Below are 18,801 nucleotides of genomic sequence, written 5' to 3' on the forward strand. Positions count from 1 at the left end.
CCCCTGGATTCTTTTACTAGTATATTCAGGCAGGGAGAAACATCCAGGTCTGGCCATAGTGCACAGTTATGTTTAAACTTTGTGTGCCTCTTCCTCACACGGTGCTGCCTGTCTTGCCTGTAGATGGAACTCCATTTTCAAAGTAAAAACTGAACACATGAGATGACAACAGAGGGAGTGGTGCTTAGTCCACATAAATTTTATGGTTGTCACATGAAGCTTCTTAAATCTTAATCTCTGTTTTATTACCTAATTTTTAAGCATAGGAAGAATATATAAGCAGGCAAAAGAATTCTTGCAAAAAATAGTAGCAAAAAATAGTAACTAATTGCCTTATATAGAATCAGTCTTAAGATTATTGTTCATTTGAGCAAATAGTGCAGCTAATTGCTGTAGAGAAAGTCTGGAACTGAGGTTTTCCTCTGCAGCTAAAGAAGTTTGGGCTCTTTCAGGGTCTTAACCCTCTCGGTAAGGGGTTCTCAGTGTGGCTAAGGTGAAATTTTTATAGCACAGTATTTTCCCTCTGAAGGGAAATCTTACAAAAACATGAAACCACTGTACCAATTTGCCATTATTTTATTAAGTGGAATCCTTTCATTTTCCCATTCCCTGTTTTGGCAGTTGTTCCTGAATTAGACTTCCCCAAGGACTTAGAAGGTCAAAGATTGGGGAAATCCAAAGATGATGATTTTAGATTCTTCTGTGTGCCTTTTCCTTCCTTTTTAACAAATCTAAGCTGCTATCTGAGTATAAGATGCACCATTTTTTATATTTAAGAAAAATAGCTGCAAAGTAAACAATGTTACAGTGCTATTTTAGATTTGCTTAAACTTTTTTAAAAAAATTGTATATTTCCTTAATACATACTAGAAAGGAAAACACAAGCAAAATAAATTGACAAGGTATTTCTACAATTTTCTTCACATTCAGAGCCCTGCTGCCATCTGGTCAACAGGTGGGAAGATGCAGCTCTGTTTCTGAGATATAAATAATATGAAAAGAATGTGCATGTTCAAACCATGAGATTTCTTAGATTCCAGGAATGTTGATTAATAACGACAGCCAAAATATATTAATAATGAAACCTCGCTAATACTCTACATTCGATATACCTTTTGATACTTGTAACGTCTCTGTGAAGTGGGTAGGAATGATCCCTCTTTTGAGATGAGAGAACTGAGTCTCTGGGAACTCTGGTAAATTTGTTCAAGACCACACAGCTAGAAAATAGTAGTACCGGAAGTGATCTCAGGTTCTTTCTTGTTGTTCACCACTTGACCTCCCCTAGTAATAATGAAAAGTAGAAAACAAACATTTTCTTTTAAACAAACTGTTTTATTTATTTATTTATTTATTTATTTATTTGGACACCCTGCGTAGCTTGTGGGATTTTAGTTCCCTGACCAGGGATTGAACCCAGGCCCTCGACAGTGAGAGCGTGGAATCCTGACCACTGAACCACCAGGGAATTCCCCAAACTGTCTTAATATAAGGGAATTAAAGTTCAAAAAAACAAAACTAAGTGTTGACTGTGAAATAAGTGGATAAGTAGATGGACTACAGCTATGGGTCTTTTAAAGCAAGTCATCTGCATAAAAATAAGTATTATGGTAATAATCTCTTCATTAGTCAAGACTGAACTGATAACTGTAGATGTCTTTTCTTTCTTTTCAAGTAAGACTCTAAAGTGCCCTTTATGTTTTTATAGCTGCTGACATCAAGTGCTGTTCACAAGTGGGGTACTGAAATTCATGAAGGGATCTACAACATGTTGATGCTATTAATAGAACTGGCTGCAGAGAGAATAAAACAAGATCCAATTCCCACTGGTCTGCTGGCTGTGCTTACAATGGTACAGTATGTCTAAAATGTGTTTTGCTTTTGTTTAAAATACCTACTACCTTCTGACTTGTAATTAATAATGAGTGGTCATGATATTATCATTTAAGTTATTAACTTGACTGTTCTTGCTTTTTATTTTAAAAGCAGAACAACCGTTCTGTGTTTTCAGTTTTAAAGAAATACCTTTCTACTTTTAAGCTTTCTCAGCTTTTAGAATGATTGAATAGCTTTCCTTTATGTCTCCCGGATTATTCGAATCACAAATACTGTCACATAGGGTGTTGATGTAGTTTGGTTTCTGGGCTTTTCCCCCCGACTAGTAGCAGTAGGTGCATGAAGAAGGGGCACTCGTGTTTTCCCTCCTAACTTCTGTCTTCACTGCCTTGTTGCCCATCTCTACTTGCGGCAGCCCTAGAACATCTGGAGCGTTGGCATCACCGTGCCTGGATCAGACCTCCCGTCCTGCTACCCCCTTCTCTTTCCCCACAGCAAACATTGAACAGAACAGGAGAGCACCACTTTGTTCCTCAGCACTGGCTAAGGAATATGTTTTGTTGGGATACTTGAAAGATTCCATTAATGAGAGAGTCCAAGCCTATATTTTTATCTTCTTTTCTAATGCTAATATGTGTTGCTATAGAAGTAGATAATAACAATGCTTCTCTGTTCTCTTTGAATCTAGGCTTTCAATCCTGATAATGAATACCATTTTAAAAACAGAATGAAAGTATCTCAAAGGAATTGGGCAGAAGTGTTTGGAGAGGGAAATATGTTTGCTATTTCACCTGTATCTACTTTCCAAAAGGTAAACATAGTTTTGTTTCATCCTTTTATAGATAAATGTATTGAAAAAGATTTTCTCTGCTACAATAATGACAATTTACATGGAAGGATTAAAACAACCTATGAAAAATGACAAATACTCCATATGGTTCATAAAATTGCTTAACATTTTTTTCAGCTATTGGATATTTTTCCATAGCTGTTAATTAACATCATGAAGAACTTTAGAGATTTGAAATAATGTTTGGTGAAATGAGAAATGACTGCATGACATGAAAAGTGCCCTATTTATTGAATTACCAGAACCCCAGTTTAATGAGTGTCCCAGTTTCTTAGAGATGTTTGAGAAGCTAGAGCATTTGAAATCATTTGAAACGACTAATTATTCCCAGAAAATAAAATCTAGTAGTTAATCTCATGTATAATTTTCTTTAAACTCCGTAAGCTTTAAAGCTTTTGTTTTTTTCTAAGCACAGACCAACATCCTCATTTTATATTTAAAGGCGTACGAAGTGCCAATAACACTATACCCACAAAGAGTACATAATTCAGACAATTTGTTGATTAAACACTTTGGTTTTTGAGAGACATTTGAAAGAAGTCAGTGTAGTAGATAGAAAACTTGTCCATTGATTTATCTAGAAGGCAGGGGTTCAGTTCAGCAGTCATTTATTGAACATTTGCTCTGTGTCTGGCATTATTCTAGGTTTTGGAGATACAAATAAATAGTTCCTGCCCTTAGTATAAAGAGTAATAAGACATGGCTTCTAACTTACAGCATAGTGGAGGAAATAGGAAAAAAAAAATCACAGTATAACAAACAATAGGTGCAATTATAATAATAAGTACTATGTATGGAATAAGGGGAGGGAGTTGCCACCTTGGAAGGTCAGGCAGTACTCTAGAGAGGAGATGAGAGCTGAGTGGAAAGTACTGTGAGTATATCCTGTGGAATTTAGTCCCCACAGCAGCTCTGTGAGTTACGTACTATTTTTACCCCCATTTTGTAGATGAGAAACTGAGGCACACAGAGGTTAAGTACTTGCCCAAGTTCACAAACCTGTTTATAGAGGGGACCTATGTAATCTAGTGCCATAGTCTGCATTCTTTATATACAGTCTTGCCTCCCCAAATACTAAAATCTTATCTTCAGTTATGTTGTGAAGATTAAATGACAAATGTATATAAAAACACTGAACACAGTGGTTCACTTTAGTAAATACTCAGAAAATGTTCTTTTTCTCCTCCCCCCAATTTACATATACAACCCTGGAGACCCAGAAATGTTGTCTCTTAATTTCTTCTCATTACCACAAAAGGAATTATCTCTCCTGCAAATGCCCTAGATCCCCTCTTCTTTCCTCTTGCCTTCTCAAGCATTTTATGCCTTAGCATTTCTATTCTTTCTTTGGTACCCTCAATTTTTTCCCCTTTATCAGATTATTCCCATTGTGTACAACAGAGTCTAGTATTCTCCCATCTTTAAAAATTTGCCTTGGCTACCACTTCCATCTCTAGCTTCAGCATTATTCTCTATCCCCCTTCACAACCAACCAGATGAAAGATTCCATATCCTTCCCTCTCAGTTACTCTTTTAGTGGTTAGTCTAAAATTTTAACTTATTAATTAGACAAAACCTAAATTTCATCAGTAACTTTATCCTCCTCTGAGGAGTACTTGAAAACCTTAGACTGTTTTCGTGTACTCACTCCTCACCTGACTCATTATCCTTTTGTCTTTATTGTGCATTGTGTTAGTTCTCTCCTGTATTGTTTTATCCCCTCAAATAGGTACAGTCATCATTACCTTATACAGTGTTTTGACTCAGCCCTATTTATATGCTATCTCTTTGTGTACCATTCCTTCTGTATTTCAGACCTTCCATTGGGATGATTTTTCTTCTTCCTGGAGTGCATCCTGTACAGTGTCCTTTATTCATAAGGGGTCCATTGGGAGTTGAGTCTTTTTTTTCATGGCTTAAACTTGACTTTATTTCCTATTCCTTTAAGAACATTTTCACTGGGTTTTAAATCCTAGATTGACATACATTTTTCTGTCAAAATATCAAAGCTATCATTTCAGTGTCTTCTGGCTTTTTTTTTTTTTTAATTTATTTTTGGCTGCTTTGATTCTTTGTTTCTGTGCGCGGCTTTCTCTAGTTGCAGCGAGCTGGGGCTACTCTTCGTTGCAGTGCACCGGGCTTCTCATTGCAGTGGCTTCTCTTGTTGCGGAGCACAGGCTGTAGATGCGCGGGCTTCAGTAGTTGTGGCTTGCGGGCTCTAGAGCACAGGCTCAGTAGTTGTGGCCCACGGGCTTAGTTGCTCCGCAGCATGTGGGATCTTCCCGGACCAGGCCTCAAACCCGTGTCTCCTGCCCTGGCAGGAGGATTCTTAACCACTGCACCACCAGGTAAGCCCTGTCTTCTGGCTTTGAGTATTTTTATTGAAAGTTGATTGTTGGTCTGACTGTTGTTCCTTTGTAAGAAGTCTTTTCTTCATGGCTATTTTATTTCTTTTTGATAGTTGGCAGTTTGACTCTCACTGCAATTAACTGAGGTATTCTTTTTGTTTATTTTGCTTCAGATCATTGCATTTTTGAATCTAAGGATTTATATCTTGTAGCAATTCTGGAAAATTCTCAACCATTACCTTTGTAAATATTGCCTCTTCCCCATTAGTCTCGCTTCCTCTAGGACTTTGATTGGATACATGTTGGACCTTCTCATTCTATTCTTTTTTTTTTTAATATTTATTTATTTATTTGGCTGCACCGGGTCTTAATTGCTGCACATGGGATCTTTGTTGCGGCATGCGGGATCTTTAGTTGCAGCATGTGAATTCTTGGTTGTGGCATATGGGATCTAGTTCCCTGGCCAGGGATCAAACCTGGGCCCCCTGGGTTGGGAGTGTGGAACCTTAGCCACTGGACCACCAGGGAAGTCCCTCTCATTCTGTTCTTATGTCCCTTATTCTCTTTCATATTTTCCATCTTTCTGTCTTCTTGTACTGCATTTCTGATAACATTTTTTCAGATCTATGGTCCAGTTCACTAATTTTTTTTTCTATTTGTATCCTATAGGCTATGTAACCTATTCATTAAGTCTTTAATTTCATTTATTATATTTCTCATTTCTATAAATTCTCATTGGTTTGTTTTTGACTCTGCTTATTTTTTATTATCTCATGTTCTTGACTCATATTTTCAATCTCCTCCTTGTTTGATGCTTAACTTAACAAGCATATGTCTGACATCTAAAAGCTGGTCTGATTCTGCCAGCTTTTACTCAGTTGTTTTGTGTATGTATGTATGTATATAGAAAAACATTTTTATACGTATTTTTTTGTTTTCCTGTGAACTTATGTTTCTTGGAATTTAATCTAAGAAGATTTTTTGAGGCCTGAGTTGAAAGTTCTTTCCTCCAAAAAAGATTTACTTCTTCCAGATGCCTGGGGATACTACGATTTGGGAATAAATTCTCAGCTTAAGGTTTTTCAGACCATAAAGGCAGTGTGAATTGGAGCAGCAAAGCCATGTGAGGGCAATTTTGTGGTTATAAATTCCTGGAGAATTTTTTTCTTCTCACAATCCAGTACCACAGTCAAGATAGGCAGGCTTCCTTGTTGTTTCCCTTCCACAGGTAAGTTTATTTCAGTTCATCTTACACTCAGGATGTAACCCTTTGGGTTCTTGATTTATGTGACAAACTCTTCTTAGTCTCTGAGCCCTGTCTTGGCTACGTGTCCTGCTTCTCAGCCACTGTAAGGCTGTGAAAACAGAAGCTAGAGGTCTCCAGAGTTCTACAGATGCCTGCAGCATGAAAGCTGGCCTCACAGTTTGCTTACCTCACAGGATTTCTGCTTTCTCTTTTTTTTAAACTTCTGAGCACTTTGTGTCAACTCAGCTATATATTTTTAAAGTTTTTTTTTTAATGTTTTTATCCAGTGGCGTTAGTTATTTTCAGCTGGAGAGATGTTTGGGGTCACTAGACTGAACTCTCCATTAACTCTTCAAGGCATTCCATTCTGCCTTCTTTTTCCAGCACTCCACTGAAACAGCTCTCATTAAGACACCAACACCTTCATGTTTCTAGATCCAGAGGAAATGTCTCTCTACCCCATCAACAGGAATGGTCACAGTCAGTTTCTCCCTCCTTGAAACTTCCTTCCTACAGTCTCTTGCTTTCTGCCTGCCCCTCAGCCACCTTTCCTTTCTTGACTCCTTCACCTCTACCAAACTTTGATCCAGAGTACTCTCTCTAAGAAATATCTTCCATTCTCATGGATTTAAATGCTATCTTTGTGCTGATGGCCCTCTGCTTTATTATATCTCTGTGGCCCAAACCTCTTTTCTGAGCACAACAGACTTGAAGAGCCAACTGTCTCCTCTTGGTTGCCACACAGACATCTCAAACTGTGCCTAAAACGGAACTTCATTATGTCTCCCCAGCCTTCATTCTTCTCCCTTTCAGTAAATGGCATCACCATCTACCTACATGCTCAAACCAAAACATAGGAATCAGCCACGATTCATCCCTTTTTCTTATTCCCCATATCCAGACTGTAAACAGGTCCTTTGATTTAATCTCACATAGATTTTAAGTTGACTTCTCTCTGTTTCCTCTGCCACCATCCCACTCCAAACACCATCATGTCCTACCTAGTTACTGCACTAGTCTTCTCCCTGGTATCTTTACTTTTCACTCTCTCATTCACCCATTCCATTCCATTCTCCACATAACTGCAAAACGTCCCCTTAAAACATAAAAGGTATCATTTTCTTGCTTTAAACACCTCTGTTGCTTTCCTTGTAATCACAGTCTACAAATTTCTGCATCATCTGGCTTTTCCTGTCTCTACAGCTTCATCTGTACCATTCTCTCCTTCACCCCGGCTCCCAGCTGGGAGAGTTGCCTCTCAGTTTTTCAGACAAGGTAGGTTTTTCTGCCTTTCCCAAACAGGACCTTTCCCATTCCAGCCTCTGCCTGGACTATTCTTTGAATGGCTAAATCTGTCTCATCCTTTAAGTTCCAGATTAAAGACCACCTCTTCAGAGAGGTTTTCTGTGACCACCACTCTGAACAGAGTAGGCTCCTTTTTCATTTGAAGATCTTTTGTTTTTCCTTTTGTGGAATTTAGCACAATCTGAATTATGTGTTGGTTTACTTGTCTTTATTGATCCTGCTAGGATATGAGCTCTGTGAAAGCACGTACCACATCTCTTCTTAGTCACTGTTCTGTATCCAGCCACTAGAACATTATTCAGCCCCTAGAACAGTGAACGCTTAAGAAAGGAAAGGAGGGAAGAAAAGGAGGAGAAAAGAAGAGCTTACTCTAGGACAGTAATTAATGGTACAGCTAGGACTAAAACTTTAATTTCTTCATTCCTGATTTGCTACTGTTTTGTTTTTTTTTTTTAACATTACGTGGGGCCTTCACTGCTGTGGCCTCTCCCGTTGCGGAGCACAGGCTCCAGATACGCAGGCTCGCCAGCCATGGCTCACAAGCCCAGCCACTCCGCGGTATATGGGATCCTCCCGGACCAGGGCACGAACCCATGTCCCCTGCATCGGCAGGCGGCCTCCCAACCACTGCGCCACCAGGGAAGCCCCGATTTGCTACTCTTTAAGTTAATTTAATTCCTAAAATATAACTCTCTTAGAAAATTTAACTCAAGTTATCTTGTACCTCAGAGAGCTTAAACAGCTGATCTCAGCTACCCAAAACACATAAATGCTTCGTATTGTAGCAATTCCATCAAAATACAGACTTTCTCCTGCAACTGTTTACAGTAATGTCAAAGAATCACGTTAAGAAACATTTGAGGAAACTTTGAAATATTTTTTAAATTTTAATTTTTTTCCAACTTTTGATTTAGGATAAAAGAAATATGAGGGTTAGTAGGGAAGTTTTTGTATTGCCATCTCAATTTCTATTTTCTTTTCTCATAGGAGCCTCATGGATGGGTTGTGGATTTGGTAAATAAGGTATAAAGCTTTTATTAATATGATCATGTTTTCCATTTTCTAATGAGATTTCCTAGAGTTTGTTGTTTTACGTAGGTGACAGCTACAGAGAATAATCAGATAGGTTTTACAGTTTCTTCCTCTTTTTTATATGTGCTGTTTATACGGATAAATCTCAGCTTTAGGGCTTAGCACATCTCCTCTAGTATATCACAGGAGCATTGGAATTATTTTTGTGATGACCCTTAAGACCAGGATTATAGAGCACACTGATAAAGCAGAATGTGAGCTTTAGTTGCTTGCTTAAACTATTAAGGTATAGCATTTTAAAATTAATGTATACCTTTTTTCATCTCAGTTTGGAGAATTAGGTGGATTTGCAGCAATCCAGGCCAAGCTCCATTCAGAAGATATAGAACTTGGGGTAAGTTAAACCACTATATGTCCAGTGTGGAAGTTCACTTTATCTGGGTTGCTGTGTAACCCAAGGGACGTGGTCTAGACAAATTAAATTAAATGTTAAAGTTTAAGTTAATCTTTACAGGAGCAGCTTCCATGTTTCTGATAACCACTGAAATGTTTACTGTTAATCAAAATAAGCAAATTTCAGTGTATGGTGTTTGGTGGTTTTTTTCACCACACTAATTTCTCTTTCTGATATTTTTCTCTTAACTACTAACTTGTAGTGGTTCCATGAAATTATCTTGCTATTTAGGGACAGTTGCTATATGTGGCAAGTATATGTGTACATAACAATTTTATGCCTTAGATAAGTCAGAAGTTGTTTCATAGTACCAGAAACAAATAAAACATTTTATTTTAAGATTGTTTAGTCAGCTTTTTGGTGTTACAGAGATTCATAGATAACAAAGGCTATAACAGGAGCTTAGAATCATCCCTCAGGTGCAATACCATTATCTTTTCATGTCAACTTCATTTTCTCAAATTTAACCTTGTGATAAGGGGAATAACTTAATCTTTAATTTTTCACGGACTGCTGACCTGTTTGTAGCACTTTATTCTGTTCTCTAGTTAATTAATCATTCAGTTATAAACTACTTATGTACTTGCCATGTAGAAGACACTGTGCTAACTACTGTAAATTGATCAGAGCAGAAAATGATGTGGTAAAATAATATACCTAAGTGGTATAAATTGTGCTTACAATAGCAGTTATTTCTGTGGGACCATGACCAATCACCTAGCTCCCTTGGTCCATCTTTGCATGAGAGCAGTAACAACAGTCAATGAGAGAGACTGGTGCTGTGGTTGTTAATAGACTATTTCTTGCTACCCAGTGTTTATCCTTAAAGATCAGATGTCTGCCAGCTCATAAATACTTCTCCTGACACTGATCAGAGGCCTCTTCTCCCTCCCTGACTGTTAACTAGGTTGTTAGGCTGTCATTTTGATCCCTATTAAATGGATCAAGTATGTTAGAGAGGACTCTTGACCTGGAAGATAATAGTTAGTGACTTAAAAAGCAAGACAAAACAAAACCTGTTCAGATATAGGGTTTTATCCAGCTTGCTTGTTTCTCAAGAACTGGCTATATAGGTCATTGGGCAGTATTAGAAATGAACTTCATTTTTTAAAAAGTTTAAATAAAACACTAATTTCCTGCAGAGTTAATTTATTTAAACAAACAAACAACAAAGCCCAAAGTTTCTCCCCTACTTGGATGAAAATTGGCCAAGGATGGATGCATAGGAATCTGGGCTTGCCCTCATTATTATCAAATGTCTTGAAGCTAAAGATACCTCCAAGATTTTTCCCTTAGGTCAGACCATTTTTCAGACAACTGTGTTGTTTGTTGCAGTTGATGTAAAATTAGATTGTTTAGGTTGTATTGAGAAGATGGTAGAAATTCAGGCATAGGAGAAGGAGATTGCAAGGACTGAGGCTCTAATTTGCAAACAGGTACAATTAAAATTTCACAGTAAGGGCTTCCCTGGTGGCACAGTGGTTAAGATTCCACCTGCCAATTCAGGGGACATGGGTTCGAGCCCTGGTCTAGGAAGATCCCACATGCCGCAGAGCAAGTAAGCCCATGCACCACAACTACTGAGCCGGCGAGCCACAACTGCTGAAGCCCATGCACCTAGAGCCCATGCTCTGCAACAAGAGAAGCCACTGCAATGGGAAGCCCACATGCTGTAACGAAGAGTAGCCCCCGCTCGCAACAGCTAGAGAAAGCCCGCGTGCAGCAACAAAGACCCAAGGCAGCCCAAAATAAATCAATAAATGTTTTTAAAAATCACAATAAATGTCTGATTTCTGACCAGTTAAGAAGGTGACTATGTCCCAGAATAAATTTAGGCTGTGTTATAAGACTGAGTACAAGTGAATGTCATCATTTTACATTTATATTTACATATTTTTGGATTTGAAAAATACTGGGGAAAAAAACCATTCACAATCTGTCAGTTTAAAATACCTGTACAAAGTAAGAAGTGAAGGTTTCCTGTCCTCCACCCCACCCCAACACATACATTTACCTCCTTAGGTCATGGTTACCCATATAATGTATAGCCTTTCTGAGTTTTTCCTAAGTTTATGTAAAATATATCTGCATGTTCTCTCTTTCTCTTTGAGACCAAATTGTAATCAAACTATACCTAGTAGCATACTTTCATATAACATTATATCATGGACATCTTTCCAGGTTAGTGCTGTCAGTGTTTTTGATGCCTCCAGTGTGTTCCTGCAACTGTTGTACCGTGATGCAGTCGTTTATTAATGAGCATTGGATTATTTCTAAGTTTTTGCTATTACAGAGAGTGTTCCATGTAACTATCCTTGTGTGCATTTGCTGCCATTTCTGAAGGTTAGATTCCTAGAAAATGGGATTTCAAAGACTATATACATTTTAAAATTATAGTCGATCGTGCTAAATCTCCTTTCAAAAAGCGGTGACCATTGTATACTCCCACAAAGTCATTTCCTAGTACTGTCATTAGTGCTGAATATTGTCAGTCTTTAATTTTCCAATATGATGGACCCAAAAAATGGTATTTTGTTATCTAATTTGCAATACTCTGATTTCCTGTGAATTTGAGCATTTTGTTATATCGCTATTGGCTATTGGCATTTCTTCTGTAAATTTGATCTATTTACATAGGTCTTTGGGGTTGCTTGTCTTATTTATTTTTTTCTTTTCATATTAAGTATATCAATGTCATGTCTATTTTGTGTATTTGTAAATTTCTTTCCCAGCCTTTTCCTTCTCTTTTCATTTCTGTTGATGGTGTCTTTTTGCCATACAGAGGCTTCACAATTTTATAGTCAATTTTTTCCTTAATGGCTTAAAATTTTTCTGATTTGCTTGGGGAGTGTTTCCTTCCCCATCTCAAGGTTATAAAAATACTCATTTAATTTTATACTTCTACAGTTTCATTTTTTTAAACTTAGTTCTTGAATTCGTTTAGAATGTATTTATATATGGTGTAAGATAGAAATCCAATTTTATTTTCTTCCAAATGGGTAACTAATTGTTGTTAAGATCCTTTAAAGAATATTCCATTTTTTCTTCACTACTTTGATTTGTTGGCTTTATCAAATGTCAGAGTCCCGTGTATACATGAATTGTTCTTGGGCTTCTGTTCCTGTCATTCATTCGTTTGGTCACTCTGCCATTTTTATACCATTTCTCCAATATTTTCATTATTGGTAGTGCCAGTTTTGCTCAGTGTCTTTCTTTTCTCAAATTTTATTGATCATTCTCATATTTTTACTCTTCTGAATATAGCCAGCATGTCAGGTTCTCCTGCTCTAGAAAGTTCCACCAAGACCATATGTGGAATTGTGTTCAGTTTGTTCATTTTTACAGTAGTGGTCCTTTCCATTCAAGAACATGGTATCTCATTTATTTGGACTATTTATGTATTTTTGTAAAGTTTTATAATTTTCTTCATGGAAGTCTTAAGTATTTTTTTGTTAAAGGTACATTTCACTTCTTCCCCAACTGTTCTCTCCTTTTTCAAATAAAAATTTTTATTATTCTGCAATGTGAATGTTAGTATCATCTCATCCAAGCCTTGAAAGAAGTTTTATTGGCATATTATGATTTAAATCACATTTCTACAGTAATTTAAATAAATTGACATCTTTATATCAGTTCTTCCTATTCAAGAGTATAAAATGTTCTCTGACATATTAAAAGGGATTTGTTTAATGTTGAAAGGAAGAAACTCGCTCACATTTATTTCTCACCTTCACTGTCTTTTTTCAGGCAGTATCAGCACTGGTGCAGCCCTTAGGGGTGTGTGCAGAGTACCTCAACTCCTCAGTGGTACAGGTAAGATAGGCCATTTTACACTTACTTCAGAGGTGATCTAAGACATACAAACAGTAAAATTATCTTTTTATCAGGTTGTTCAGAATTGTGCCTAATTTAGAGTAACTTTTTTCAGATTAGCTATCTTTATAGTGAAAATATTATCAGAAGATAAATAAAAGTGATTACTAATTTAAGGTATAGGAGACCTAACATTTAAGGTTATTTACCTTTTCAATTTATCAGTTTATCAAATATAATTACATATTATAGCATATATTTTTCTTTGCTTCCTTCACTATAAAATAGGTGGCATATATCCCTACCCCCTTTACAGGATTATTTAAGGGTTCAGTGCCATTATGTATTAAACAGTGTTGAGTGGTGCTGGGCTCACCTGCTAGCCAAGTCACTCACTACCTGAGTAACAGTTTAACAGCACATCTTGTCTGATTTCTTGCCTCTGCAGATTGTACCTCAGCAGGTCACAGGATAGTCAAGGCTGTGGAACGTTCAGCTTCCTAATGCTTAGGGCTTATTACATTTTCTTATTCCTTTCCATTTCAGTTAACAAGTTCTACTGAATAAAATGTCATGTTGAAAATACCTCCATTTATTATTTTTTTTATAAAAATAAGTCTGTGAAGCTTAAAACTTTCACAGAGATTTTTTAAAATCACCACAAATGGTTTTGAAAGCTTAGTGTCCTTAGGGCCATTTTAACAAGGGATATAGGATTTTTTTAGTAGGTTCTGGAAATTCCTGCTATTTCTAAGTTTTAAGTGCCTTCTTTAGATTTCAAAGTAATACTGCAAGATTTTTAAATGAAACAGGATGGCTACTTATGTTTTTCTTCATTCTGGATACTAAGGTCTTTAGAGACATCTAGTGTTCTCTCATTTATTAAGCATATGAATACAGTCATTCATTTTGTAGCTGAAACACTAAGACATAAAGAAGGTGATTTGACTTAATAATTTAATAATTGGCTTTTTAATAATCAGAGCCAGGATTGAATTTTTAAATGCATGCTTTTAAACCCATGCATTGCTCCATGGAAAGAGCTTCAGTGTAAATATTCCAACTGCTAATTAATACTAAGTTCTTTAGAAATTCCAGGTTTTATATGTAAACACAGTGTACTTTTTTTGGCTGCGTTGGGTCTTCGTTGCTGCACGCGGGCTTTCTCTGGTTGCTGTGAGCGGGGGCTACTCTTTGTTGTGGTGCGCGGGCTTCTCATTGCGGTAGCTTCTCTTTTTGCGGAGCATAGGCTCTAGGTGCATGGGCTTGGTAGTTGTGGCTCGCGGGCTCTAGAGCACAGGCTCAGTAGTTGTGGCGCACGGGCTTAGTTGCTCCGCGGCATGTGGGATCTTTCCGGACCAGGGCTTGAACCCGTATCACCTGCATTGGCAGGCAAATTCTTAACCACTTGTGCCACCAGATAAGTCCAAGCACAGTGTACTTTAAAAAGAGTAAAAAGTATATGAATTTCCAACCAACGGTTATTTAACTTTATCTTTATTTTAATTATATCAAACCATCAAACCTTAAATTCATTCAGCAATAAATTCATACCATATTTATGTAAATTAACAATTGTCTCTACCACTTGCTCCTTGTGTGACTTCGGAAGACTGAAGTAACTCCTGTGACTTGGCTTCTTTATCTGTAAAATAGTGATAATAACCGTGCCTATCTCACAGAGTTGCAGTGAGAATTAAGCAGGGCTGGCACATGCTGACAAGAGCCGTGTGACTTGCCTCTTACCCTGACAGCCCTCAGTTCTCACTATACAGTTGGCATAAGTGTAAATAAAGAAATTCTACTAGGATAATCAGTTGCCTGATGTCATTTTAATTCATTGCTAATGTCTTCTTGCTTTGACAGCCAAATATTGTCTATCTTCTCTTGTCACCAGATAAGTTTTAACAATTATTTTACTTAAATGGAAGTGATCATTTAGATCTAGCTAATAGTTTGCTACTTCTCACATACTGTTTAGAGTTAGTTACCTGGTTATGCTACCATTCTGGAGCAGTGTGTTGTATGAGTCTTGTCTATAGGCTTCATTTATATCAGTTAGCAAAATAAATGCATAAAACAGCATATTTGTCATGGTCTGTGCTTATATTCATTTTTTAAATCAAATGCAAAATACTTTATTACAAAAATAATACATACTCATGCTTAATGTTTTAAGTTAGTCGGTGTGTCTTTGGTTGTCTTTGGTTGTTCTTCAGAGGACCCTTTATAAGATAGTAAAGAGGGATTGCACCCATATGATAGTAAAGAAGCTGAGGCACAGAATCAGTTAAGGGTTTTACTTGGGATGGTATTACCTAGTTAGTGGCTGCTCTAATACTAGAATTCCGATCTTTGCATAGCACCCTCTCCTTTGTGAAATGTGAATAAAAAAGTGTCTCCTCTCTAGTCTGGGGACAGATTCAGGGGTCCTTATTAACTTTAGTACTGTTTTCTTGCAGCCCATGCTGGACCCAGTCATCCTTACTACAATCCAGGACGTGCGGAGCGTGGAAGAAAAGGACCTTAAAGATAAGGTAATGTTCTCTCCAGTCAAATAGCCCCAATGCCTATTTGTCCTTGGAAGCAGAGCCAGGGCTTAGGGCAAGGTTCATACACCATTGCTGTTTGGATTCTGGTCACATACAACTCACATCAAATTACTTTTACATCTCCTAACCAAAAAATGTTTTGTCTGAAATACCAAGTGGTTGGTGTTACCTCAGTCAATAGAATGAACGTAGCGTTGTCAGCAAGTGATACCATTAAGAATTTTACTAACATGTTGATTTTGATAGTAGTATAATTGGTATAGCATTGAAGAAGCTTTAAAATAATTCAGTATTAAAAGCTATCCAAAGGTGTTTAAAGTAATTTTAACATTTAAATTTAACATGATTTATTTTGTCTACCTTGAATTTATCACAGAACCCTTCCCTTTTCTTTGCTCACACATGTGCTAACTTTTGTTTAGAAGTAAAATGTAGTTTATTGACCATGTGGAATATCAGATACCATTAGACCATGGTTATTGAAAATGTCCTGTATTCCTGTGTGTGTGTAAGAATTGGCATCAATGTGTTTTCATGGTTCCTTTTTGTTTTTTCTGTTTATGTATCTGTACGTTTGTGTGTATTTTGTTTTTAAATAAAAGAGATTGGTTAGCATCCCGGAGCTCTTGTCTGCCATTAAGTTACTTTGCATGCGCTTCCAACCGGATCTGGTGACCGTTGTGGACGACCTTCGACTAGACATCCTACTGCGTATGCTGAAATCACCTCATTTTAGCGCTAAAATGAATTCCCTCAAAGAAGTAAGTTTTGCGTCCGTTTCTGGAAGACTTAAAGCACAGACACTTTAAGTTCTTCCATAACTTGCGGTTATTAATGTAAAAATGTTGGGAAATAAAGAATAATAATTTCTTGTAATCCTACAAAAAGAGATAACAGTGATTATGTATAAAATAGTGTACATGTTTATAGTTGTTAATAAAGCAAAATTTTTATACGTATTACATTCCAAATTCGTTCTGTGAAATTTTTAGTGTCCTAGTGAAATTTGCTAGAATGTAATTCCTTGGAATATACAGTTTGAGATTTACTTTTTACCCTAAGGGTATAATTCCTTTTATTATATTTCAGATATGTGTTTACTTAAATCAAATCTTCTAACTGGGGTTGAGGCAAAATTTTGTTTTGTTTACAACTGTGATGGTCTAAGCAAAATGATGGAAGTAATTTTCTGCAGCTTCCTAAATTTTACATGAGCATAGTTGATTTTGGTGAGTTTCTGGTGGAGCCAATACAGTTCGGTCATAATTCCAGTTATTTTCCTTCAGTTTTGTGTTAATTAGGATTCTTGGCTGCAAGTGAAATAAACTCAACTTGAATTATCTTAGACTAAAAGAGGAATTTAATGGAAGAAGGCTGGGCTGTCTCACATGAATGAGAGATTGACTAGCCAAACCATGTAAGGGCAGGGACACATGTGGGCAACAGGATCAACTAGAATCTGAGACTGAACCACTGCCAGGACTCTATCCAGGTCTTATCTCTGCTTTTATGAGCATGATGGCCTTGTTCTCTTTCCACCTACAGGGTGGCATCTTTCATATGGTAGACATGGCCATGGATAGCTCTTGTGATTCAGGAAGGACTGATACTTTCTCTCTGGTCCCAAGTATAGAATTTGGAGGAGTGCTCTGATTGAAGTTTGGGTCAGATGTGCATCCCTGTGCCAATCAGCAGTGGCCCAGGAAGTGTGAGCTCTGTCTGTGTTCTTTTTAAAGAGACATCACAAATAAGTGGTCTATTAACTTCTAATAACTGGCCTTTGATACATTTTGGCTAATCATTAGACCACATTGTAACACTATAAAAGTCACAAAATATATATGAAGATTTTGATTATGAATATTTGCATTAGATTCAATCAATAATCCTGTCTTTTTAGGTAACCAAACTAATAGAAGATAGCACTTTATCCAAATCTGTGAAGAATGCTATAGATACAGACAGACTGTTAGATTGGCTAGTTGAGAACTCAGTTCTGTCAATTGCATTGGAAGGTAAGTTGCTTAAGAAAAGTTACCTAACACATAAATAATATATTTCTGTATAAAAAAGGTATGAAATTGTTGCTTTCACTATATTAGCCTTTAAATAATCTTATAGCAAGTTAATATTGCTTTGAATAAATAGAATCATATTTAGAAAGTTAGTGTTCACTGTATCTGTCTGCCTCTCTGGTGTTTCTTCTCTTAGGCAACATAGACCAAGCACAATACTGTGATCGTATAAAGGGAATTATTGAACTCTTGGGCAGTAAATTGTCTTTAGATGAGCTGACTAAAATTTGGAAGATACAGGTAAGTTGATGAGAATTATTTTTGCCTTTTTCTGACATTTTTTTTCCGTAAGGGTGAAGGGTGGTGACTCTCTAAAGCAGAGACTTACTGCCCATGGATAAATAAATATTAATTGAAGTCACAAAATATCTATAAGCAGATTTTAAAATAAGACACATAATACTCTCAACTGAGAGCCTCAAGATCATGTATAAAATGTGAAAAAGTGAGTATGTTTTTCTTGCAATTAGTTTAAATTGTTTTTAAGCCAGTTGAAAATATTTTGTTCTCCTCTTGAAATGAATATGTCAGATTGAGAACTTGATTCTCATCTTTTTTTACATTGTCTTTTTAGAGATTTAATGCTTCTAGGAATTTAAACAAGGCCAACAGATAACCATTAATAATGGTTGCTTCTTGTAGTCTTACCAATTTTATCATGCAAGTGTATGTATGCTGTTAGACTAGAATCAATTTATCTTTGTTACTGTTTTGCTTTTTGCTTCTATAAATCAACAGGGAAAGACTTGGGTTTTTCCAGTCTCCAAGACTTAACTTTCTTCCCAATGTCTTCTTTTCTAGTCAGGACAATCATCTACTGTGATCGAGAATATCCATACTATTATTGCTGCAGCAGCTGTCAAATTTAATTCAGATCAGCTTAATCATTTGTTTGTTCTCATTCAGAAGGTATGTGTTCAAACGTGCTTACTTTTAAATATTTCTAAAATAATCTTATTTTGAGGTCTCCTCCCTCTAAATTAGCAGTGTTTAACCGTACTCTTCTTACTTTATTAAACTTTTTTGGCTCAAGTTTAAAGTTTTTGCACATTTTGCCAGTGTGATCAAATGGGACTGGGAAGCAGTTCCTGTGTCTTTTCTTTTTCATTCTACAGAGCTGGGAGACCGAGACCGATAGAGTAAGACAGAAGCTATTGAGCCTGATTGGACGAATAGGCCGGGAAGCTCGCTTTGAGACCACTTCTGGAAAGGCAGGAGAATCAAATGACTTTTTCTAGCTACATGTACTTAAAGCAGCTTTACTTGCGTATGGGCTGGCTCATCACATGT

The 18,801-nt window shown here is 36.8% G+C and overlaps 1 protein-coding gene across 4 annotated transcripts in view; it reads left to right on the top strand.

Moving 5' to 3' along the window:
- The window catches only part of USP24 (ubiquitin specific peptidase 24), a 151,312-nt gene that overhangs the window by 45,970 nt on the left and 86,541 nt on the right, over positions 1 to 18,801 (top strand). For all 4 annotated transcript variants that reach the window (XM_081220157.1, XM_081220158.1, XM_081220160.1 and 1 more), the window contains exons 4-14: positions 1,709 to 1,852; positions 2,525 to 2,647; positions 8,573 to 8,608; positions 8,946 to 9,011; positions 12,819 to 12,884; positions 15,347 to 15,421; positions 16,039 to 16,197; positions 17,337 to 17,451; positions 17,648 to 17,751; positions 18,313 to 18,420; positions 18,627 to 18,722. In XM_081220157.1, coding sequence (XP_081076283.1) covers positions 1,709 to 1,852; positions 2,525 to 2,647; positions 8,573 to 8,608; positions 8,946 to 9,011; positions 12,819 to 12,884; positions 15,347 to 15,421; positions 16,039 to 16,197; positions 17,337 to 17,451; positions 17,648 to 17,751; positions 18,313 to 18,420; positions 18,627 to 18,722 — 1,092 coding nt within the window. The remainder of the gene's footprint in view (positions 1 to 1,708; positions 1,853 to 2,524; positions 2,648 to 8,572; positions 8,609 to 8,945; positions 9,012 to 12,818; positions 12,885 to 15,346; positions 15,422 to 16,038; positions 16,198 to 17,336; positions 17,452 to 17,647; positions 17,752 to 18,312; positions 18,421 to 18,626; positions 18,723 to 18,801) is intronic.

The sequence above is a fragment of the Mesoplodon bidens genome (genome assembly GCF_964165515.1).
Source record: "Mesoplodon bidens genome assembly, chromosome: 2".
NCBI classification, from domain to species: Eukaryota; Metazoa; Chordata; class Mammalia; order Artiodactyla; family Ziphiidae; genus Mesoplodon; species Mesoplodon bidens.